This window comes from Ostrea edulis, chromosome 1 (genome assembly GCF_947568905.1).
Source record: "Ostrea edulis chromosome 1, xbOstEdul1.1, whole genome shotgun sequence".
Classification (NCBI taxonomy): Eukaryota; Metazoa; Mollusca; class Bivalvia; order Ostreida; family Ostreidae; genus Ostrea; species Ostrea edulis.
In genome coordinates this window covers 30,407,934-30,434,042 of record NC_079164.1, presented here as the reverse complement: position 1 = coordinate 30,434,042, position 26,109 = coordinate 30,407,934, and the positions used below count along the sequence as shown (strand labels likewise).

Sequence of the window (26,109 nt, the reverse complement as noted above, 5' to 3'; positions counted from 1 at the left end):
TCAACACTCGTGTAAATACGAATGTCCGGCCCTCTACAGACTGTGTATCAACACTCGTGTAAATACGAATGTCCGGCCCTCTACAGACTGTGTATCAACACTCGTGTAAATACGAATGTCCGGCCCTCTACAGACTGCGTATCAACACTCGTGTAAATACGAATGTCCGGCCCTCTACAGACTGTGTATCAACACTCGTGTAAATACGAATGTCCGGCCCTCTACAGACTGTGTATCAACACTCGTGTAAATACGAATGTCCGGCCCTCTACAGACTGTGTATCAACACTCGTGTAAATACGAATATCCGGCCCTCTAACCGCACAGTATGTGGAATCTCTGTCGCCGGTGTTTTCTTCCACTCCTCCTGATCCTGTTCATCCACTGGATCCATTCGTCATCAGTGGTGAGATACTATTACTTCTTTAATGTACGTCTTTGCGCTATGGCAGCTCACAGAGTACAACTTGTACTTCGTTTTGCTTCACACTTCTACTCCTCTACAGGAGTCGGATTATGTCCCCTTTCGTTTGTTGAACTTCAGGCTTGTTTGCGCTGCTGCAGCTCACCACAGTAGAAAAATGGTTCAGCTGGGAGTTAATCACCTCTAGAAAGGTCAGCGGCTACAATTACATACTCCCCTCATAGTTTGTCTCATATTAACACCATCATTGCCGTACTCTTCGTAGGGAGGAAACGCTGTGTTTAGTACATCTAGACGGACGGACGGACAGACAGACAGAAATGAACAATATTGAATGTCCCAGTAGTTTATTAGCGAGACATTAAACAGAAATATAAATATTCCTCCATAGATGCGTTTATTGTCATAGCACGAATTTCATCACGGCTAGACTTTCTGGTGAGTGGTGGAAGGATTATCATAACTTGGAATGCAATTCTAAACAGCCTCTGACGTAGTTAGCAGCCTCGATACTGGTCCCCCAACTGAGAGCAATGCCGTCTGAACAATGTCCGTAGTTGTGAATAACCTTTAAAAAATTACATCATAAAATGAAACAATTTTCAAGTTTTATGTTAAAAAAGATCCGCAAACTATATAGAACCATCTAAAAATAGATAGCATTGTTACAATAGACATTGTCATAGATTTATAAACAATTAGTTTAGTTCTGTGAAATCAATATAGGTATCAAACTTCACGAATGAAAAAGAAGATAACAATAATACATGTATAACCTATTCTACCGACTACTTATAATCAATGAATTCAAAATGATAATAGTAACGATAATGAAATTACAAGATCGGTAAAGTTGGCTACTAGTAACCAGCTATTAGTAACTGGCTACTTAAAAAGAGAAAAGTTGGCTACTAGTAGCCAGCTACTTGAACCAGGAAAAGTTAGCTACTAGTAGCCAGTTACTAGTAGCCAGCTACTAAAAGTATGAAAAGTTAGCTACTCGTAGCCAGCTACTACAAAATATAAAAGTTATAATTACTGATAGCTCGCTACCAGATAAAAGTTAATGAGTTTGAAAATTATTATCTATCAGATTTATTTCTAAAGAGGACGAGGAGTCGTATGAAATTTCATGCTCAATTATCCCCAATTACATAACATTGCAATGCAAAATATGAATAAACTTTTTCAACTGAGTGTTTACTTTAAAAGTGATACGGATTGAATTCAGACCTTCAATCATTTGATATACCATCCATTTTGAGATATCTGCTACTTTTACAATTTGATTCGAGTTACCCTGAAATTTCAACATAAGTGTGAATACCGTAAGAAACTTTATGTTTGACTTTATGTTTGTATTAGATATCTGACGAATTTACGACTATACATATGGCAAGAAGTGATAGATGGTGTTTTGGTACTCCACGAATTTTCAGATATCGCTCTTTAGGAAATCAGTTACTTATACATTTTGATTATCGGTACAATGAAATTTCAAGATCCGTGTGAATACCTTAAGGAACTCCGTGTTTATATCATAAATTTAACTAACTTACAACGATACGTATGGCAAGTAGTGATATTGGGTATCGTGATATGTCATCAATTTTCAGATATCACGCTTAAGGAAGTCAGCTACATATACCTTTTGATGGCAGGTAAACTGAAATTTCAAGTTTTTCGCAAATATCTTAAGGAACTCTGAGTTTGTATTAGATATCAGACGAATTTACAATTATCAAAGTGAAGAAGAGTGATATTAGGTATCTTGACATGCCATAAATTTCCAGATATCACGCTTAAGGAAGTCAGCTACTTATACCTTTTGATTCCTGGTATCCTGAAATTTCACGTTTTTCATAAATATCTTAAAGAACCCTGTGCTTGTATTAGATATCTGACGAGTTTACAACTATCCATGTGAAGTGGAGTGGTACTAGGTATCTTGATATGCCATTAATTTTGAGATACCACGCTTAAGGAAGTCAACTACTTATACCTTTTGATTACAGGTAACCTGAAAATTAAAGTTTTTAGAAAATATATTAAGGAACTCCGTCTTTGTTTGAAATATCTGATTAATTTACCAATGCACATATGACAAAATCTGATACTAGGTATCTTGATATGCCATCATTTTTCAGATATCACTCTTAAGGAAGTCAGCTACATATACCTTTTGATGGCAGGTAAACTGAAATTTCAAGTTTTTCGCAAATATCTTAAGGAACTCTGTATTTGTATTAGATATCTGACTAATTTACAACTACCCACGTGAAGTGGTGTGATATTAGATATCTTGATATGCCAACAATTTTCGGATATCATACTTAACGAAGTCAGCTACTTATACCTTTTGATTCCTGGTAACCTGAAATTTCAAGTTTTCCGTAGATATCTTAAAGAACGCCTTGTTTGTATTAGATATCTGACTAATTTACAACTATCCATGTGAAGTGGAATGGTATTAGGTATCTTGATATGCCATCAATTTTCAGATATCACTCTTAAGGAAGTCAGCTACTTATACCTTTTGATTGCAGGTAACATGAAATTTCAAGTTTTCTATCAATATTTTAAGGAACTCTGAGTTTGTATTAGATATCTGACGAATTTACAATTATCAAAGTGAAGAAAAATGATATTAGGTATCTTGACATGCCATAAATTTCCAGATATCACGCTTAAGGAAGTCAGCTACTTATACCTTTTGATTCCTGGTAACCTGAAATTTCACGTTTTTCATAAATATCTTAAAGAACTCTGTGTTTGTTTTAGATATCTGACGAGTTTACAACTGTCCATGTGAAGTGGAGTGGTACTAGGTATCTTGATATGCCATCAATTTCTAGATATCACGCTTAAGGAAGTGGGCTACTTATACCTTTTGATTCCTGGTAACCTGAAATTTCAAGTTTTTCATAAATATCTTAAAGAACTCCTTGTTTGTATTAGATATCTGACAAATTTACAACTATCCATGTGAAGTGGAAGGGTATTAGATATCTTGATATGCCATCAATTTTCAGATATCACGCTTAAGGAAGTCAGCTACTTATACCTTTTGATTCCTGGTATCCTGAAATTTCAAGTTTTTCATAAATATCTTAAAGAACCCTGTGCTTGTATTAGATATCTGACTAGTTTACAACTATCCATGTGAAGTGGAGTGGTACTAGGTATCTTGATATGCCATCAATTTTCAGATATCACCCTTAAGGAAGTGGGCTACTTATACCTTTTGATTGCAGGTAACCTGAAATTTCAAGTTTTTCATAAATTTCTCAAGGAACTCTGTGTTTGTACTAGAAATCTGACTAATTTACAATTAACCACGTGAAGAAGACTGATATTAGGTGTCTTGATATACCATCAATTTTTAGATATCACGCTTAAGGAAGTCAGCTACTTATACCTTTTGATTGCAGGTAAACTCAAATTTCAAGTTTTTCATAAATATCTTAAAGAACTCTGTATTTGTATTAGATATCTGACTAATTTACAACTATACACGTGAAGAGGTGTGATATTAGGTATCTTCATATGCCAACAATTTTGAGATATCACGCTTAATGAAGTCAGCTACTTGTACATTTTGATTGCAGGTAACCTGAAATTTCAAGTTTTTAGAAAATATTTTAAGGAGCTCCGTGTTTGTTTTAGATATTTGATTAATTTACCAATGCACACATGACAAGATGTGATATTAGGTATTTTGATATGCCATCAATTTTCTAATATCACGTTTAAGGAAGTCAGCTACTTATACCATTTGATTCTAGGTAGACTGAAATTTCAAGTTTTCCGTACATATCTTAAGGAACTCTGCGTTTGTATTAGATATATCACTAATTTACCATCTCACATATGACAAGGAGTGATATTAAGTATCTTATTATGATATCAATTTTCAGATATCACGCTTAAGGAAGTTAGCTACTTAGACCTTTTGATTCCTGGTTACCTGAAATTTCAAACGTTTTGTAGATATCTTTTAAGGAACTGTGTGTTTGTATTAGATATCAGACTAATTATCTACTTTCAACCTGAAGAGGAGTGGTATTAGGTATCTTGAAATGCCATCAATTGTCAGATAGATATGTTAGATACTTGACTAATTTATATTTGCCGATATTACAGAGCTTTATATGAACTGTCTTGATATGCAATCAATTTTGAGATATCACGTTCGACGAAGTCAGCTACTTATACCTTTTGATTCCAGACATCTTGAAATTTAAAGTGTTTTGTATATAGCTTAAGGAACTGTTAGATATCTGACTGTAAACTACTATCCACGTGAAGAGGTATGATAATAGGTATCAAGATACCTAATATCGCTCTTCTTCACGTGGGTGGTTGTAAGTTAGTCAGATATCTAATACAAACGAAGAGATCCTCAAGATATTTACGGAAAACTTCAAATTTCAGGTTACTTAGAATCAAAAAGTATAAGTAGCTAACTTCCTCAAGGGTGATATTTGAAAATTGATGGCATATCAAGATACCTAATACCACTCCACTTCATATGGATAGTTGTAAATTAGTCAGATATCTAATACAAACTCAGAGTTCCTTAAATTATTGTTGAAAACTTGAAATTTCAGGTTACCTGTAATCAAAAGGTATAAGTAGCTGACTTCCTTAAGGGTGATATCTGAAAATTGATGGCATATCAAGATATCTAATACCATTCCACTTTACATGGATAGTTGTAAATTTGTCAGATATCTAATACAAACAAGGAGTTCTTTAAGATATTTATGAAAAACTTGAAATTTCAGGTTACCAGGAATCAAAAGGTATAAGTAGCTGACTTCCTTAAGCGTGATATCTAGAAATTTATGGCATATCAAGATACCTAGTACCACTCCACTTCACATGGATAGTTGTAAACTCGTCAGATATCTAATACAAGCACAGGGTTCCTTAAAATATTGGTAGAAAACTTGAAATTTCATGTTACCTGCAATCAAAAGGTATAAGTAGCTGACTTCCTTAAGGGTGATATCTGAAAATTGATGGCATATCAAGATACCTAATACCATTCCACTTCACATGGATAGTTATAAATTAGTCAGATATCTAATACAAACAAGGCGTTCTTTAAGATATCTACGGAAAACTCGAAATTTCAGGTTACCTGGACTCAAAAGGTACAAGTAGCTGACTTCGTTAAGTATGATATCCGAAAATTGTTGGCATATCAAGATATCTAATATCACACCACTTCACGTTGGTAGTTGTAAATTAGTCAGATATCTAATACAAATACAGAGTTCCTTAAGATATTTGCGAAAAACTTGAAATTTCAGTTTACCTGCCATCAAAAGGTATATGTAGCTGACTTCCTTAAGAGTGATATCTGAAAAATGATGGCATATCAAGATACCTAGTACCACTCCACTTCACATGGATAGTTGTAAACTAGTCAGATATCTAATACAAGCACAGAGTTCTTTAAGATATTTATGAAAAACTTGAAATTTCAGGCTACCTAGAGTCAAAAGGTATAAGTAGCTGACTTCGTTAAACCTGATATCTGAAAATTGATGGCATATCAAGATACCTAATATCACATCTTGTCATGTGTGCATTGGTAAATTAATCTGATATCTAAAACAAACAAGGAGCTCCTTAAACTATCTTCTAACAACTTGAAATTTGAGTTTACCTGCAATCAAAAGGTATAAGTAGCTGACTTCCTTAAGCGTGATATCTAAAATTTGATGGCATATTAAGATACTAAATATCACTCCACTTCACATGGATAGTTGTAAACTCGTCAGATATCTAAAACAAACACAGAGTTCTTTAAGATATTTATGAAAAACGTGAAATTTCAGGTTACCAGGAATCAAAAGGTATAAGTAGCTGACTTCCTTAAGCGTGATATCTGGAAATTTATGGCATGTCAAGATACCTAATATCATTCTTCTTCACTTTGATAATTGTAAATTCGTCAGATATCTAATACAAACTCAGAGTTCCTTAAAATATTGATATAAAACTTGAAATTTCATGTTACCTGCAATCAAAGGGTATAAGTAGCTGACTTCCTTAAGGGTGATATCTGAAAATTGATGGCATATCAAGATATCTAATACCCTTCCACTTCACATGGATAGTTGTAAATTAGTCAGATATCTAATACAAACAAGGCGTTCTTTAAGATATCTACGGAAAACTTGAAATTTCAGGTTACCAGGAATCAAAAGGTATAAGTAGCTGACTTCGTTAAGTATGATATCCGAAAATTGTTGGCATATCAAGATATCTAATATCACACCACTTCACGTTGGTAGTTGTAAATTAGTCAGATATCTAATACAAATACAGAGTTCCTTAAGATATTTGCGAAAAACTTGAAATTTCAGTTTACCTGCCATCAAAAGGTATATGTAGCTGACTTCCTTAAGAGTGATATCTGAAAAATGATGGCATATCAAGATACCTAGTATCAGATTTTGTCATATGTGCATTGGTAAATTAATCAGATATTTCAAACAAAGACGGAGTTCCTTAATATATTTTCTAAAAACTTTAATTTTCAGGTTACCTGCAATCAAAAGGTATAAGTAGTTGACTTCCTTAAGCGTGGTATCTCAAAATTAATGGCATATCAAGATACCTAGTACCACTCCACTTCACATGGATAGTTGTAAACTCGTCAGATATCTAATACAAGCACAGAGTTCTTTAAGATATTTATGAAAAACGTGAAATTTCAGGATACCAGGAATCAAAAGGTATAAGTAGCTGACTTCCTTAAGCGTGATATCTGGAAATTTATGGCATGTCAAGATACCTAATATCACTCTTCTTCACTTTGATAATTGTAAATTCGTCAGATATCTAATACAAACTCAGAGTTCCTTAAGATATTTGCGAAAAACTTGAAATTTCAGTTTACCTGCCATCAAAAGGTATATGTAGCTGACTTCCTTAAGCGTGATATCTGAAAATTGATGACATATCACGATACCCAATATCACTACTTGCCATACGTATCGTTGTAAGTTAGTTAAATTTATGATATAAACACGGAGTTCCTTAAGGTATTCACACGGATCTTGAAATTTCATTGTACCGATAATCAAAATGTATAAGTAACTGATTTCCTAAAGAGCGATATCTGAAAATTCGTGGAGTACCAAAACACCATCTATCACTTCTTGCCATATGTATAGTCGTAAATTCGTCAGATATCTAATACAAACATAAAGTCAAACATAAAGTTTCTTACGGTATTCACACTTATGTTGAAATTTCAGGGTAACTCGAATCAAATTGTAAAAGTAGCAGATATCTCAAAATGGATGGTATATCAAATGATTGAAGGTCTGAATTCAATCCGTATCACTTTTAAAGTAAACACTCAGTTGAAAAAGTTTATTCATATTTTGCATTGCAATGTTATGTAATTGGGGATAATTGAGCATGAAATTTCATACGACTCCTCGTCCTCTTTAGAAATAAATCTGATAGATAATAATTTTCAAACTCATTAACTTTTATCTGGTAGCGAGCTATCAGTAATTATAACTTTTATATTTTGTAGTAGCTGGCTACGAGTAGCTAACTTTTCATACTTTTAGTAGCTGGCTACTAGTAACTGGCTACTAGTAGCTAACTTTTCCTGGTTCAAGTAGCTGGCTACTAGTAGCCAACTTTTCTCTTTTTAAGTAGCCAGTTACTAGTAGCTGGTTACTAGTAGCCAACTTTACCGATCTGAAATTACATTCGATGTTAAAGATTTATGTTGAAGTTATCGGTAAGATTATGCACTTACAATCAGCTGTCCTCGGTCTGATTTGATGATTTCTTTTTCAATTCTAAGAGGAGAGCGAATAGGCCTCAGTCCTACCCATTCATGATCAATTTCTGCCGCCTTCGATAGGAATATTTAGAAAATGATAAATTAAACTCCATGTGCTATACCTAACGTAGGCTTTGTAGGTAAATATATTACCATGATGTGTTATACCTAACGTAGGCTTTGTAGGTAAATATATTACCATGATGTGTTATACCTAACGTAGGCTTTGTAGGTAAATATATTACCATGATGTGTTATACCTAATGTAGGCTTTGTAGGTAAATATATTACCATGATGTGTTATACCTAACGTAGGCTTTGTAGGTAAATATATTACCATGATGTGTTATACCCAACGTAGGCTTTGTAGGTAAATATATTACCATGATGTGTTATACCTAATGTAGGCTTTGTAGGTAAATATATTACCATGATGTGTTATACCTAACGTAGGCTTTGTAGGTAAATATATTACCATGATGTGTTATACCTAACGTAGGCTTTGTAGGTAAATATATTACCATGATGTATTATACCTAACGTAGGCTTTGTAGGTAAATATATTACCATGATGTGTTATACCTAACGTAGGCTTTGTAGGTAAATATATTACCATGGTGTGTTATACCTAACGTAGGCTTTGTAGGTAAATATATTACCATGACGTGTTATACCTAACGTAGGCTTTGTAGGTATTACCATGATGTGATATGTCTAATGTAGATCGTGTAGAAATTATGATGTGCTACACTTAACATAGAATATGTATACAGTATCAATATGTGCTACACCCAATGTAGGTTACAAATATTGTACATGTATGTAGACATTATTCATCACAACCTAACATGTTTTGAACACAGGAAGTCCACGTTTTAAATATCTGTATAAAAAATGTCTCTCTATAAACAAACTATTCGAATAGTTTGTTTATAGAGGTTGTTATAACAAGAAACCCATGGGCCACATCGCTCACCTGAGTCACCTTGGCCCATATTTAAAGAATTTCCCTATGTAATATTCGCATGTAAAACTTTGATCCCCTATTGTGGCCCAAACCTATCCTGGAGGTCAAACCTTTTACAAACTTTAATCTGCACTATGTCAGAATGCTGCCATGTAAATGTGAACCTTTCTGGCCCAGTGGTTCTTGAGAAATATATCTTAAAAGATTTCCCCTGTTAAGTCGCATGTATAACTTTGATCCGCTATTGTGGCCCCCAACATACATCCGGGGGCCATGAATTTGACAAACTTAAATCTACACTATGTCAGGAAGCTTTCACGTAAATTCTACTTTTTGGGACCAGTGGTTCTTGAGAACATTTTTTTTTTTTTTTAGATTTCCCCTATATATTCCCATGTAAATCTTTGATTCCATATTATTGTCCCACCCTATCCCCAGGGGCCATGATTTTAACAAACTTCAACCTGCACTATGCCAGGAAGCTGCCATGTAAATTTGAACTTTTCTGGCCTAGTGCTTAGTGAGAAGATTTTTAAATGACCCAATCTATTTTTACATTTTTGTGATTATCTCCCCTTTGAAGGGGACATGGCCCTATTTGAACAAATTTTAATACCCCCTTTACCCAAGGATGATTTGTGTGATGTTTGGTTGAAATTGGTCGAGTGGTTCTGGAGAAGAAGAAGAAAATGTTAAAAGTTTACGACAACGACGACGCCAGCGACGGATAACGGAAAGTTTTGATCAGAAAATAAATACTAAGCCGCCGGATGCAGATCAATAGCAATAGGTCACCTGAATCGACCTAACATGTTGGATTTTCATATTTTCAATGCTAACACAGACAATATTCCACATTTGAGAGGACAAAGTTTATGAATACCTTCAAGGATGGACATATTTCGCAACATCTCTCCATCATTGATTTAGAATCTGCATCACTGACACAAGTATCATAGTTATGGTCTCCTCTGCTGCCTCCTACAGCTACCAAATCCTGACTGAGAAAAGAAACTTACAACGATAATCGAGACTCAGTCATCATCTTATAAGTCATGACCACACACATCTATAGGATTTTGTATTTAACAAAATAAAATTTGTGGTACAATTTTTTTGTTTGCTTTTAAAAAGATTAACCAAAATAAATTTCATCAGAGGTAAAAATGACTTATGGAAATCCTGGTTTTACATGAAATAGTTGTTTGACGTCTCATCGGGAATTTTCACTTATATCTAGACGTCAACAGTTGTAGGTAAAGTACCCACGAGTCTTTTGTTCATATGTGTTGAAATGCTTTTTTTTTTGAAAATGATGTTTTTAACCTTTGTATATTTTTTGCCTTTTTGTTATAAATACTTATTGTAAGTGTATATCATCATGATTTGAGAAACTATTTCTTGGTGTAGTGAGCCACCTTAAACATGAACAAATGGGTATTGAGTGTCCTGAATACCAACAAAAGTTGGCCAGGTAGGGTTGAAATAAATGTAATATACTTTTTTTTATTATCAAAGTTTCCTGAGAAAAAGACTATGCTTAAAACTCCGGCCGTAGCAGTGAGGATTCTTTGAGGTGCCAACACCTGCCACGATATAAGTACTCCGTTTTAAAGTCATATCCGAAAGACCCATCACTCACTTTTAAATGTTGAAAGTTAAATAGTGCAAAGCTTTGAAGATGAGTGAAACCTGTTTGCATTGGATGCATAAATAACAAAAATATATAAATAACATACAATGTAGATCTATGTGTAAATAACAAACATACAATATATATAAATAACATGGATGTATTATTAACATATTAGATGCATAATTAACACAGATTCTTAGTTGTAAAACTTTGTTTCCAATACAGTTGCACTTCGGCGGCGCAATGAAATTCTTTCAAACCAATCGATGAAATATTTGGCAAATCAATTCTTACTGTAAAAACCTACTTCGGTATGATATATGCATCGCTGTCTGTATAAATGCAGTACTTTATCCACGGCGCCTTTACCTTTACAACAGAGAAATAAACATCGTAGAATTAAACTTTAATCTTATGAAAACGTTTCAAAGGTTACGCGAAATTCGTACAAAAATATAATATTTTTTAAAAATACATACTCTCACAAGTTGGCCTCGATTTGCATATATCTTTTTGTCTCCAAACAGATGGCGACTTCCTAAGGCAGAACAGTTCACAACGACGTCGCCCTGTCCTATAAACTGATTAAAAGTAATATGTAATTCATTAAAAACTCACTCACTATACATCATTCTGCTTTTTGAAATTCATAATTACCTGTCGTATTCGCTTATATTATTCCTACGATGAAAGGTGAAGATAACGAACAGTGATAAATCTATTATAAATAAATCCCATAAGGAATACAAAATTAAGAGCAGGGTAAACACGGACTCTTGGGCATAGCAGAGATGGGATCAAGTGTCTAGGAGGAGTAAGCATCCCCTGTCGACAGGTCACACCCGCCGTGAGCCCTTTATCTTGATTGGGTAAACGGGGTACTGTAAATGTGGAACTTTACGCTTGGAAGTCTTTACATTAAGTACGCGATTACAAGATTTTTGTGCAAATTACCCTCACGCGTACTATACACATATTTATGCAATTATTAATTAACGATACTGACATTGCTTAATTAAACCCTGTGCGTATGATTTGCATGGGGAATACGCGTAATTAACGACATGTAGAAATGTTCGTGTTTATGGTCATCCGTAGTCAAAATCAGTAGGTAGAGAATGGCACAACAACTGATATGAAACACGTCAGGCAGCATATAACCTAACGAAGGTTGTAATTGCTGATATGATCATTATAACGAACATAGAATCTGTACTTAAAACGAGACTGCTGAAACTCTTGTAACATCAACACATTTGTCAGTAGCTTGCTAAGATTTAAAAATTGATCATACACAGATTATGCTTCTGTGTATCGAATCAGTTGAAAGACATAAAACCATATGCAGGTGATAAAGGGATATTGCTACATGAATATGGGAAGCTGAAGTGAGTGTTACGGTAGGTCTATTCAATCTAGAACAGTATCCAAATTAATGAAACACCATACAAAGGAATATATATATATATATATATATATATATATATATAGAGAGAGAGAGAGAGAGAGAGAGAGAGAGAGAGTTATGTTTGTGTGTATGCTTGCATATAAGCATATACGACACGAATATGATTATCTACCTATATGTGTGTGATGTATGTAGTATGTACGTTTTTATATTATTACACGATAGTGATTTATTCACCAAAGAACAATCATATTCCCCAAGAGCAACATTTGATTTTTCTTATGTGAATAAATCTTCATAACTCCACTATCATGAAAGGTGAAGATAACGAACATTGATCAATCTCATAAGTCCTATAAGCAATATAAAATAGAGATTTGGGCAAACACGGACCCTTGGACACAACAGAGGTGGGATCAGGTGCTTAGAGGAGTAAGCACCCCCTATCGACCGGTCACACCCGCCGTGAGTCTTACATTTTGATTAGGTAAATGGAGTCTTCCGTAGTTAAAATCAGTGTGCCAAGAACGGCCTAACAATCGGTATGAAATGAGTCAGACAGCATTTTACCCAAATGATAGTTGTAACTAGATCGTTATAACGACCATAGAATTTGCGGAATGCAATAAATGTATATTGTAACAAAGAAATATGTATGATAACACCCCCAAGCCACCCAAGAGTTTAAAGCTTTAAAATATTGATATCTTAAACGTCATAATTAAGATCACTTGAATACAGTTTCACATTATTTGTCTCTGATATTTACAATCATTTAGAGTATTTACAGTAAAAAGTGAGGCAATTTCTCAAGTTTACTCTCTACGTAAAATTTTGTGAATGTTTCTCTTTCAGTGAAAACAAAAACCTGCGTGACAAAATAAACAGCGGCCAAATGGTGAATGTCAGACAAGAATGGACACCAATGACCATAACCTCGAGCACATGTCTACAAACGGACATTATGATGTCAATCTCCCCAGTTTAGTTTTTTGTGGGTTTGATGAGTCCGACGGAACACTACTGGGTTTTGTAGCAATACGATATAGACGTCAACAAACGTGCATACAGCATATAAGCACATCGGTTAGGTATTGAATACATATACACGTGTATACAACCAGGGGCGGATCCAGGAATTGCGGTTACGAGGGGCGCCACTTTATGCGGCAGGGGGTCTGGGGACCGCCTTGAGCCCCCCCCCCCCCCCCCCTGTGGGTCCAGGGTGGCCCTGGATTTTACAGATTTTAGAGAGCTTGAAATATGTCTCCTATTTAGTCATTTGTACTATTTTTTATCATTCCTAATAAGGTGAAATTAATAATATGACGTAAATTTTAAGGGTTTTTGGACAAAATATTATATTCTCCCAATGAAGTTATTCAAGAAATCAAAAGATTTTTTCATTTGTTTCTCCGGTAGTGGAAGAAATAATTGCTTCTTTTATCGTTTAGTACATTTTTCTAAACAAGATACCATGATTTACCTTAAATTTGAAAATTTTAGGGGGGGGGGGCTGTCTGTGGCCCCCTTAAATCCGCCACTGACAACATTTACACATTTAAGCACAATGGTTAGGTATTGAACACATACATGTGTATACAATGACGGCTTAGCAGTTTAGTACTTATTACTTCAAATTAGTTTTTTATTAACACGAATTTGTTTTTGGTTGAACACCCTCCTACATGTATTCAGTCTCTACGAAAAAGAAGATTGCTTTTTACAGCCTATATACACTACAGTGTTACCTCATTTATATGCGAAACTCGCCTCTGTTCAATTTTACCGCCACCTTCCAGAAATCTGCAAACAGTTTTAAAAGACTAGATACTATCATGCAAACAGTTTTAATAGACTAGATACTATCATTAATATTAAGACAACAATACCAGGATCTAGATGTTTTCCTCTAACTACCGTAATGAGGAATACGTAAATTTAGCGCCATTAGGTCTTCTGTAATGAAGGAAAATTTAGATTGAAGTGTTACATCTTGGCTAGTCAAAGGTTCCGACTCGCTGTTCTCATTTTCACTCTTGCAAAATCCATACATGTAGTTGCAGGACAGCGCCCCCTATATCGGATAACTGAACCGCGCTCATTCGTGTGACATCTTTATTACGGATGAATAACAAACCAGAGAAAACTGATATCATGTATGGTTTGAAATTGAAAACTTTTGAATTAATCATGTTTATTGTAACGTATTTACATTAACTTCTGGGATCGTACCTGGTCAATTCCATGGTTTGGGGTATTCAACAATAGCTAATTTAAACTAATTGGTATGATTTTAGTGGACTGCCAAAATATACAAATATGTCCTAACCTTATCTAGGTAAATTATAATCAAACAGAGAATCACTACATCAATCAGAGGCAAGCAACGATAACTGGTAGTGCTAACTTAACAAAATGTAGAGCCCAGTCGCCCTCGGATTACCCCATATACTGTAGGACGCCTTATTCAGGACGGACAGTATATGTGGTAGCCCTTCAACCACTACAATCATTGTAGGATGCCTTATTCAGGACAGACAATGAGTACAGCGGCCTGGACGACGGTCTGTTCAGCCAATGCGGACGACACCAAAAACGAACTATGGCTAGCCTCTTTACTGGAGGTCAACCTCTTCGTGACAGGCCAGACTTCTGATGGCCTTCCAAATTCACTCTCTAACTGTAAGAACAGGCGAGGAATTGTTTACTATGAATACTTTATTAGTACACATAATTTCGTCCTCTCAACTTGGCTGGGTCTTCTATCTGAATGACACTGACGTCTGGGGAGTCTCGGTATTTATACACAAATGAGATCACGTGATGTAAAGTGACTAATTGAGAACTCCGCATGGTCGTACCTCAAATATCCGGAATCATTACATTTATAATTATACAATCTATAATACAGAGAATGTATGCCCCTCATTTAAGGACAGAATAAGTGGGTGGAGTACTTAAAAAATTCAGATGGAGAGGAAGAGAGAGAGAGCAATTACACATGGCAACTCTTTACAAATTCACAAAAAAACAGACATCTTTTCATTTAAAGTTTATAAATGCATTAGGGTGAATTAAGTCGCAAATGCATTGTTGTTTAGCACCAATTATCGTGATTTGCAATGAAAGATTGTAAATGGAAAAAAAATCCTATGCTGATTTAACTGACAATTGAAATAGAGGGCGACTTCCGGTTTGTTGGTTTTCGTTAACTCGATCTTTCACCAATTTCGTAAAAATCAGTTTGATTACAATGTCAATTGGTTGATTGATTGATTGATTGTATCTTGCTTAACGTCTCACTCGAGAATTTTTCACTCATATGGAGACGTCACCAAGAGCGATGAAGGGCTTCAAATTTAGCCCTATGTTCGGCGTTTTCGGCCATTGAGCAGTGAGGATTCTTTAGTGTGCCACACCTACTGTGACATGGGTCATCCGTTTTTAAGGTCATCTCCGACTACCCGTGACCTTCACATCTGATGCCGAGCATTTGGCGATGGAACTGTCACTACCTGTTTTAACGACTTAGTCGCGGCCGGGATACGAACCCCGGGCCTTCCGCATGCGGGGTGAACGCTCTAACCTCTCGGCCACCGCGGCGATCAATGTCAATAGGAACGTTACAACTTTTAGAAAGAAGCCAAAAAAAAAAAAAAAAAAAAGTAAATAAAAAAACCCAAACAACAACAACAACAAACAACTAACAACATTTCATTGCAACATCTGAAACAAGTTTGAATGAAGATAATCTTAAACGTGTCACCCATGTGTGTTGTTGTACCACTATGGAATATAAAACAACCACAAATTGTGTCTGAATTGAACACAACATGATTGACAGTTTCCATACAGGTATCATGTACAGGTAATACAGATGTAAGTTTCATCACAGTAGAATGAACATAAGAGGTCCAAGACCCACGAAGCTCACCTGAATCCTATTGGTTGTTGTTCCATCAGAAGATTTTTTTAATAAAAGATATTTACCCTCTTTGTTTCCACAAAAAATGACCCCATATTATGTCTCCATCATAGCCTCTGGGTCATGACTCAACCAAATTTTAATCAACACAACGTAAGAACGCATCAATAACAATATTTCTAACAGGTCTTGCTGCTGTGTTGTGGAGAATATTTTAAAAGATTTTTGTCAATATTCATGTTCTATAGAAACTTTTATCCCAACTCTTAAACCCAGGGTCCATTAATTGAATACCCCACCCCCCCCTCCTTGTGTCCACACACGTTGAAAATAACTCCATTACTGTGGTCCTGTGACTCTTGACAAGAATGTTTTAAAAGTCCCTGTATATTCTCATGTAAAACATTGAATCCATAGCTTGTAATCGAAAACAAATCTGCACTACACTAGAATGCTTGTACATATTAATATGACTAATCATGGCCAGTGGTTCTTTAAATATTTTTAAAGATTTAAAGTTTTTTTGTTTTTTTTATATATTCCCACAGTCCCATTTAGAATGTTGATCCCTATTGGGGCAATCTACCTCCCGGGACCATTGTTCTAAAAAGTCATTAACTTTTAGTCGAAAAAAAATAATGGGAGTTTCAAATACCAATACTGTAAATAGTTCTACGATTTTAGCCCCTGAAGATTTATTCTCTATATAAAGTGCGTTATGTACATACACAATATCTAATATCTAGGGGGAAATGCCTTCAATTTCATTTTTAAAGATTTTGTTAAAAGGGAATTTGGCAGTGTATGATTTAGTACAAGACTATGAAATTAACACACGTTGATATATTTAACATCAGACACATTTCATTCTCCACGTAATGTTAATCACAGAACTCTTACCTTTTGAGAAGCCACGCTATATATATTTTTGTTGTTATCACAATTGTTGTAACAAGATATCCAAACCTGAAATGATGATGACAATGTTATTTGTTGTGGTCTGTGACTACTGTTGTAAGTAGTGCAAGCTAAACTGTGACACCTTAGTTCTTAATTTCACTCGAAATCTTTTTGGTCCGAGATGATTTTTTTAATGGATAATCAGAAGACTTCGTTACTGCACAGTTATTTTGGCAGCGGGTGCCTAGGTCTTGTTTATAAGATTTGTTTGTTTTCCTTATAAATTGACAAGGTAGAATGTCCCAAGAATTTTTTTCTTGTGATCTACTTGCTTATGGTTTCCCTACAAATTTTCTCCTAACTTCAGACCACAGGCACTTGTTTCTGTAAATGACTTATGACCTCTGTATACTAATAACAACGTCTTGTTATTAGTATACAGAGGTCATAAGTCATTTACAGAAACAAGTGCCTGTGCTTCAGACCTATCGTTGAAAATCGTAAAAGGAACAAACAAGATATCGTTCTCACACTAGAATCTCGGTCTACCATCATTTACCCTCTGTTGCTTGGTGACAAAAAAATTGACATAGACTCATTTGTTACATGTACATTTGTATACGAGAAATTCAATGCATAATTTGAGATGGAGCCAGACGGGATGCATAGGGTAGCATCCCTACTCTGGGTAAAAATTTTTAACAAGATAGATCACTTTGTGGGCATTAGAGGTGCCATCTTCGATGGTATCCCCTTTCCTTGGTTCCTCGCCATTGACGTGTATTTTGATGTAATGCATAATGATTTTGATGAGTTTAGCTAGAATCTTAAATCAGTTATCAAAGTTTTCGCAAATTCATATTCAATTCACATTTTAATTCTTGTTAAACACTTACTTGAAATGTTTGTCAAACCCTAGTTTTCTCATTTCATCTGAGCTTAATTCGTGAAATGTGAACACGACATCTTTATACAGAGGATCCTGGAATTAAACAATTGTATAATCCGTAGAATTTTGTATAGACCTTATTTGATTGCAGGCAGCTCTATTTCGATATTTCATTATGTGTTGTAGTGGGTCAGATTGCATAATCATACCTATGTGATACATACATTCTTGTATTTCTGTTTTCGACTCATTCTGACCCCCACTAGCTATTCTGTTATATAACTTCGTCATTTTCAAAATAAATGGCATTTTTTCAATTCACATCACTGTCTTGTTTTTACTGCCTTTATCAAGTAACAAGCAAAGGCTACTTGGCAAGTCATATTAACTAAGGAACATAAAATTGTATATAGCTTACATTCCTATTGTGAAACATTTTTGCAAAATTTACCTTGATCTCTGTCCTACTTAACATAAAGGAAGGTGTTATAGCGACCCCCGCCGAACTAGCGAGTTCAGACAAAGCCAATGAGGAAAAATGAGTCCATCCATCCCGTATCCATTTCCTGTTGGTATACAAATGGATTATCAACATTCTAAAATGTTCTCTCTCTCTCTCTCTCTCTCTCTCTCTCTCTCTCTCTTAAAACAACTTCTACACTATTTGTTCCTTATATCATTTTTTTAATATGTCATTTACAAATACATTATTTGTAAATTCCAGATAGCAACCTTAATCCAAATCAAGTTCCAAAATACAATTTAAATGAATTGTCTCCTACATACAGTATGACGACCGTTAAAAAATACGTAAGGGTGAATTGTATCATCGGTAAAACTGATTACGCAATAATCACAAGTACCCCATTACTTCCATTGTTTGATTTCTGATATCATCAGAGTACTAACAGGCTAGATATCTAATCCTTAAACCCATATGCTGTATTTTAAGTACAGACTTTTATCTCTAGCTGAAAGGTCACTTCCGTAGTGCGCACCAGAGGGTCTTCATCGAGGAATAAAACCATTTTTATAGCAAAGGCTTACTACAGATGAATGCAAATATAGAAATGTAAATATAATTAGTTTTGAAGCTGTATGTGCATTTTCAAGGCTTATGAAAAAAACATTCTACAACTATCGTCATGGAAAGGGTTCCTTATCTACATGTATCCGCAATTCATGCAATAATAGACGACAGACTTTGATCAGAGGTGGAGCTTTAAAGCAATTTTTCGATATCATAAATTCAATTTGGTTTTGAAAACCGATTAATTGTGTGTCTGATATCAAATTTTAAAACCAAAATGGCTGAAAAAGCTTATGCAAATAATGAATTCTTCCCAGATCTGTGAATTTTCATAGACAATAAGTGTACTGGAGAGAGAGAGAGAGAGAGAGAGAGAGAGAGAGAGAGAGGACAAATATCACAGCTTCGGATTTTGCACTTGTGTTGAACCAATAATTTTAGATACGTGAAATTGACTCCACCATCTATTTTGAAATGACGGCTCCTGGAACTAAGAAGTTGGTACATAAAATTCAACAATCTTTCTCCTCTTTGAAGATGCATTTCACTCTATGATAAGTAAGAACACTACACTTATCGTTTCGTAGGGTTTCCCCTCCTCCTAATTTCACATGCCCTTGATGTCAATCAAGATTTCTTGTTAAACTGACACCATCACCATTTATCCAGCCATTTATTTTATTTCAAAACTCGTTTCTTTACATAAAAGATACCTTAGAATATACTAAAACGGTGCTTCATGTCGCTTAAGCTTTTAGTTCAGATGAGCTGAAATTGATAAATACAGTATTTCCATACTTGGCCTTTCCTACATCGACACCCGGAAGATAGTCTTCAGTCGGCCTGAAGATGGCGCCAGCTCCAACACTCGTTGTTCCTTCTGATACATGCTCAGCTACAACAGTAACTCTGACAGAAGGAATCATACGCTGGATGTTGACGGCGGTAGAGAGGCCGACGACACCCGCTCCAATCACTGTCACGGCAGCCATCACCTGTATACTAAGATAAAACTTAATTACCTGGGGTGTAGGATAATGCTTGTGTCACAGGCATGTAAAACGTTGCTATATTCGATAATCTTTGTGATGTATGTTCAATATCTTGTGATGTATTTTCGATAATCTTTGTGATGTATGTTCAATATCTTGTGATGTATTTTCGATATCTTGTGATGTATGATCAATATTTTGTGATGTATATTCGATAATCTTGTGATGTATTTTCAATATCTTGTGATGTATGTTCGATAATCTTGTGATGTATATTCAATATCTTGTAATGTATATTCGATTATCTTGTGATATATATATATATATATATATATATATATATATATATAATAGTTACTTTTCGCAATGATCGGTAAAAGTATAGGTAAAATATAAAAATGAAACACGAAGACGTTTAGTAAAGCTTTACCGCTTTCATTTCAAATCTTCAGAAGCTTTACATTTTGTAAAGCTTCTGAAGATTTGAAATGAAAGCGCTAAAGCTTTACTAAACGTTTTCGTGTTTCATTTTTATTTTTACCTATATATATATATATATATATATATATATATATATATATATATATATGGATAAATCTCCGATATAATCTTCTAGAGTGCTCGACGTGGCCTCACGGAGCTACATAAATTGACGATCAGATGGAGTTCAATCACATAACATTTATTTCTCTACAGGCTGTTTCGTGAGGGGATGGTTTCCCCTCACTCGTCGGGAGAAAAATGACATCTAACGAAAAACATCCGCGTGGCTGAGAATATGTTACATAGAAACATACTGGATAGTTGCTACTATAGAGCAACTATCCAGTATGTTTCTGTGTAACATATTCTCAGCCACGCGGATGTTTTTCGTTAGATGTCATTTTTCTCCCGACGAGTGAGGGGAAACCATCCCCTCACGAAACAGCCTGTAGAGAAATAAATGTTATGTGATTGAACTCCATCTGATCGTCAATTTATATATATATATATATATATATATATTTAGAAAGCACAGAAATAGCAATGAACTCTTAAATGAACATAACTGTCCTAAGTGTAGAAATATTTAATATAAAGCACAGAAAATTTCACTTTATTTGGATACCCACTTCCGCCCCAAGCCTAGATGGTCGGGTGATGACTAGATGGTATCCCTGAAGAGCAGGTGACCCACGAGTTAGTGGGTATCCAAATAAAGTGAAATTTTCTGTGCTTTATATATATATATATATATATATATATATATATATATAAAGCACAGAAAATTTCATTATATATATACATGTATAAATCCAACAACACTCAACATCCACTAGTGTCGGATCTAATACGTGGTCAAATAAAAATGGATATAAAAAGCACTAGAAATGACCAATGACACGAATAACGGTGAATTGGGACGACCTGTAGATTGCTTGATAGAAAATACCATGTTTAAAACAAAATGAGATGTGCTAAACACTAGAAACTATTAAATTAAGTTTAGAATTAACTTGTAAATTGAATAATCTGCTTTAAACAAACTTTTACTGGTATATATAGATCATATGTAAACAAAAACAAGGCACGAGCCTTGTTTACATAACAAAGAATTGTGAGCTCTGTATCTCCCATGTACCTCGACAACTGACATTCAAATTTTTGCTGACCATTAGAAATACCTTAGTTAAGCATTTAAACATCAATAATGGAAAAATAAAATTAGAAAATTTTCAGCTCAAATCGTGTCCATGCCCTTTTAAGAACATGCAACGGAGAAAATAAATAACCAGTTTATATATATTTCAGAAATCAAAGAAAAATTACATCCACGGTTTTAAAAACTTTTATCTTTATGGGAAAATATTAACCTAACCCCTCCCCATACTAGTATTCCTTTATGAAATGCTCTCCATGATCTGTCCGATCTTATATCACCTGAATCAACTATCATACTTTATTCCTTGCTTCATAAGTTCGTCGAAATAAGGACTTAACGAACAATGGACATTTGTTAAAGTTCAAGGTCACCAAAAAAAAAGAGAGGCTAATATCAATCCAAATTCATATCTCCTAAACTGTACATCAGAATTTGATGGTACGTCTGATAATTATCACTCAGAATAAGGGTATTTAGACAATGGTCACTCAACATCATTCCTTAAAGGTTAAGATCAATCAGAAAATAGATACATTGTCAAGGTCGATTAGAAAATAAAACTTGAAAATCCAACACGGCTTTTATCTGTTGTATGTCTGTGTTATAACAGTAAATAGGACAGTTGGACACCCTATGAGAAGAATTCCCCTTTGCTTATGGTACAGCCTAGTTTATAAAGATATTTTTGTAGTTTGTTCCTGTGTATTACTAAAACGTTCGAGTTATTTTTAGTATGCCGGCGTTGTACCATATATATACTTTCGCCTCTCATAGACATCCCCCCCCCCCCTGGAAAAACTGACCCAAGTTAGATCCCCCTCCTTGGAGGGGGGGGGGGTGTTGTTGTTATATTATTCCCCTCATGAACGTAGAGTTTCCCTTGCGCGGAAAATATTTCTTGGGATACAATACCCTCTCTCTTGTTTCCGGATTTTACGCATTTAGCGCATCATTCGATTGAAGTTTGTCACGAGAAGTTCCGTTTAAAGACATACATGTACATATCAAATGGCGTGGCGTCACGCGACCCCCATGGCGATTGGTTCTTTACGAGATGGTGCTTATATTACATTTTAGGGTCGATTGCGGCAGTTAAAAGGGGGTCTTTCCAGAAATCAAGTGGGACACATCGACTGGTATTATGCCGCGTGCTGTTGTGGTTTGGACTTGATAAGCACCAGAGTAGAATTTCCCGAAATCGCGTTACATTCCTGTCACTGTTTGCGAGGCTCATTGGTTGATGTTTACATTATAGACATTTACAAACTAAACTGCTGACCCTGTGAACACATACACGCAATGATGGTTTGCATAGTTGAAGATATTGACAGCAGACGATGTCAAGATTCCTAGCTTTAGTCAAAGAAAGATGCGAATAATCAAAAGTTTCGAAGCGCTATAAAATTGGTAGCAGAGCTTAATGAATGATACATGCAATACACCATCTGTGATTCGATATTTTTTTTTTTAAAGTAGAAGAATCTTTCATTATTCGCGGGATGTCCTTAAAATGTACTCTGGTTGTAATTTTACTGCGAGTAGGTCTCCATATTTTTATAAGTCGTATATAAGGAAAGGTGTGGTTTTTAGTTCGTATGCACAAAGTAGAACATCAATATGTGATTTTGTTTGTTATTGTTGTAAATAAACTATCAAAAATCAATCAAAACATTACTTTTGCTCTCATTTTACGACATCAATTTAATAACATTTATTAATGACGTACGTATCGAATGTAAACAAACGCGAGTTCGAAGATACGCATACTGGGCAATGTTCATCTAGTCTATTCTAAATCAGTCCGAAACAGACACGGGCGGTTCTGCGTCTGATATTCTCACAGTGAAGGGCAGACAAAGTACAGACACACGGTGACACATTGACGAAAGGGCGAATGTTAACGATGTATAACTACCCGAACCAGATCGAGGCTGCTGATATACAATGTAGTATTGGGTAAAATAAGTTTTTCAATATGCAAAACATAAAAAAAATCTACAAACCCAATCAGATCTTGCCCCGCCAAATTGGTCAGCTTGAGCGAATCAATTAGTCCCAAGAGTTCAATTCATTATCATCGAAGTGCTCATTTTGAATAAAAAGTGTAATCTATTATCACTGTTTTTGAAAATCGCCAAAGTAAACTGACTTTAATTCATTAAAAAGAATCCATAAGGAACAGGATTTCTCCCATCTATAGAATTATGGTGCGCCGTTAGTGTACAAATTACTAAAGATTAGTTAATTTTGTTGACTATATACATGTATGGATATGTTTCCATTGCGGTACTAGATCGGTTGGGGTAACCAATTTCCAAGAACTCGCGCATCATTTCCCGGACTTTCCCCCCTTATATATCTTGCCAAAATTCAAAAGGCTTGAATCCTTTACATGTAGGGATTTTACGACACCTTCCTCATTTGTTAAGCCAGCTGCCCGACCTATAATATCTTCATGATCGGTTCTGGAAAATTAAATTCTTTTATCAAAAATCAATTAGAATTTTTCCTTTATAAGTGTCAAAAAGTTATTTCAATAATGTGAAATATTGTTTACAGTGTATTGAAAGTGCACAAAAAAGTTTTTCCTGATCAGAATTTCAGCATATACTCCGTAAATAGTAATTTTAATACATGTAATATGCACAATCAAAATCATGAAAGGTGAAGATAACGAACAGTGATCATAACTCCTATAAGCAATATGAAATAAAGAGTTGGTCAATCACGGACCCCTGGATATACCAGAGGTGGGATCAGGTGCCTAGGAGGAATAAGCATCCCCTGTCGACCGGTCACACCCGCCGCAAGCCCCATACCCCGATCAGGCAAACGGAGTTATCCGTAGTCAAAATTAGTGTGCCAAGAACGGCCTAACAATCGGTATGAAACACGTCAAGTAACCTTGATCTGAACAGCAAAGGATGTAAACAATTGCTCGTAAAATCAAGAAAATGTAACTTGACATGTCGTTGGTCATTTGTTTTGTCTTGCCAAAATTCAAAATTGTAACTGGAACCAGTATAACAGGGACAGTAACTCAGGTGATCAAATTCCCTACCCCCCCCCCCCCCCAATCTGTATACTGCCTCTTGTAAAAGTTCAACCCAGGTAAGTTAATTCCTGAACTATGGTCAACACGTCGGAATGAGAACACCAGTAAGGATTTTATAATTTACTAACGATATAGGGTTGGTTTATATTGTAATTGATAACAAATACCAAGTTACATAGAAAAATAACAAAAATGGAATATCCTGAGTTTTGAGTACGAATTAACTGAGTAATTTAACTAAAAGGACTCAGTAGTATGAAAACAAAAATCTGTAAGGAAAGGTAAGGAAATGTGACGTCCGAAGTCACAATGAAAAATATCTAAATGTGTCCATACTTGGCCTCTATAATTCTGAAAACTTCCAAAATAGAAGGGGAACGAGCTACATCTTGACCTGCGTAGGGTATACCTTTTAAACCTAAACTATGTAACACGTATATCTTTTTCACAAGTCTGCTATCTTTAGGAACAACCTTTAAAGTAAACTGTTATGAATGTATCATGTGCTTTAAGTATCATATATTTTTTCTTTCATCAAATGACCACATAATTAAACTATTCTAAAAAGGTAGATCTAATATAAGATGAGTTTAAAGACCACTCCAAATAAAATAATAAAACCAAAACAAAGGGGGAAAACCAACACCTTCTAGAAACTAATGTATAATACGTTTTCTAGTATGACCTTGAAGTAGACATGACACTTTTGCTAAAAATAGAAAGCATTGTTTCTTCTCAACCTCAAGAAAGCAGTGAAAAGCAGATTTTCAGAGTGTTTATTGAAAAATTAATTATTTTTCATACAGCAAAAAACAAAACAAAATATACCAAATAGTTTTGAATTGCTCAAATTTTCTCGAGAAGAATTTCAAGGTTTGCGTGACCATTTATGTTGTTATTCATTGAATTATAGGAACGTTTTTGATAGTTGCTATGAATAAAATTAAAGTGTCAGTTTCATTAAATTGTAATTTTCTTCTGTTCGTTTTCTCTCTTTTTTAAAGATTGAAAATTTGTAAAGTTCTTAAGTCCTACGTAAATTAAATCACCAGCAAATTATCTCCCCTTGTGTTGAACAGAATTTCAACTAGCTGCAATAATGTAGCCCTATCCAATTTTTTAATTCTGACGTTTTCGGGATAGGGCTACAATTCCATAGGATCTCCGTAATGGTGCAAAATAATTTTATGAATAACCGATAATAAACTCTATGTATTAGTCCTAAATGTTGTTTACACCAAAAGGAGTACCAACTTTGTGCTCGGGCATGTCTAATAAAGGTGTTTTTCATTAAATATAATGTTCAGCATGCAAAATTCTTCGTCTGCTCCGCCATGCTTGTTATCGCGAGATCTCGTAGGTGGATCTAATGAAAAACCTAAACATTGACAATCAGCGCGAAAATGTAGTTACTCG

The 26,109-nt window shown here is 35.0% G+C and overlaps 1 protein-coding gene across 2 annotated transcripts in view; it reads right to left on the bottom strand.

Moving 5' to 3' along the window:
- Nucleotides 1–754: 754 nt before the first annotated feature.
- Nucleotides 755–26,109, bottom strand: part of LOC125663962 (D-aspartate oxidase-like) — a 40,861-nt gene continuing 15,506 nt past the window's right edge. The window contains exons 8-17 of one of the 2 annotated variants that reach the window (XM_048896415.2): nt 19,803–19,999; nt 18,426–18,540; nt 17,982–18,067; nt 17,086–17,151; nt 14,009–14,063; nt 11,329–11,430; nt 11,157–11,218; nt 10,097–10,214; nt 8,220–8,318; nt 755–992 (exon numbers count right to left, since the gene is read on the bottom strand). In XM_048896415.2, coding sequence (XP_048752372.2) covers nt 882–992; nt 8,220–8,318; nt 10,097–10,214; nt 11,157–11,218; nt 11,329–11,430; nt 14,009–14,063; nt 17,086–17,151; nt 17,982–18,067; nt 18,426–18,540; nt 19,803–19,999 — 1,011 coding nt within the window. In that variant the 3' untranslated portion in view covers nt 755–881. Of the gene's footprint in view, nt 993–8,219; nt 8,319–10,096; nt 10,215–11,143; nt 11,219–11,328; nt 11,431–14,008; nt 14,064–17,085; nt 17,152–17,981; nt 18,068–18,425; nt 18,541–19,802; nt 20,000–26,109 lie in introns of those variants that run through there. The other variant, XR_007365682.2, reaches the window with a different exon arrangement.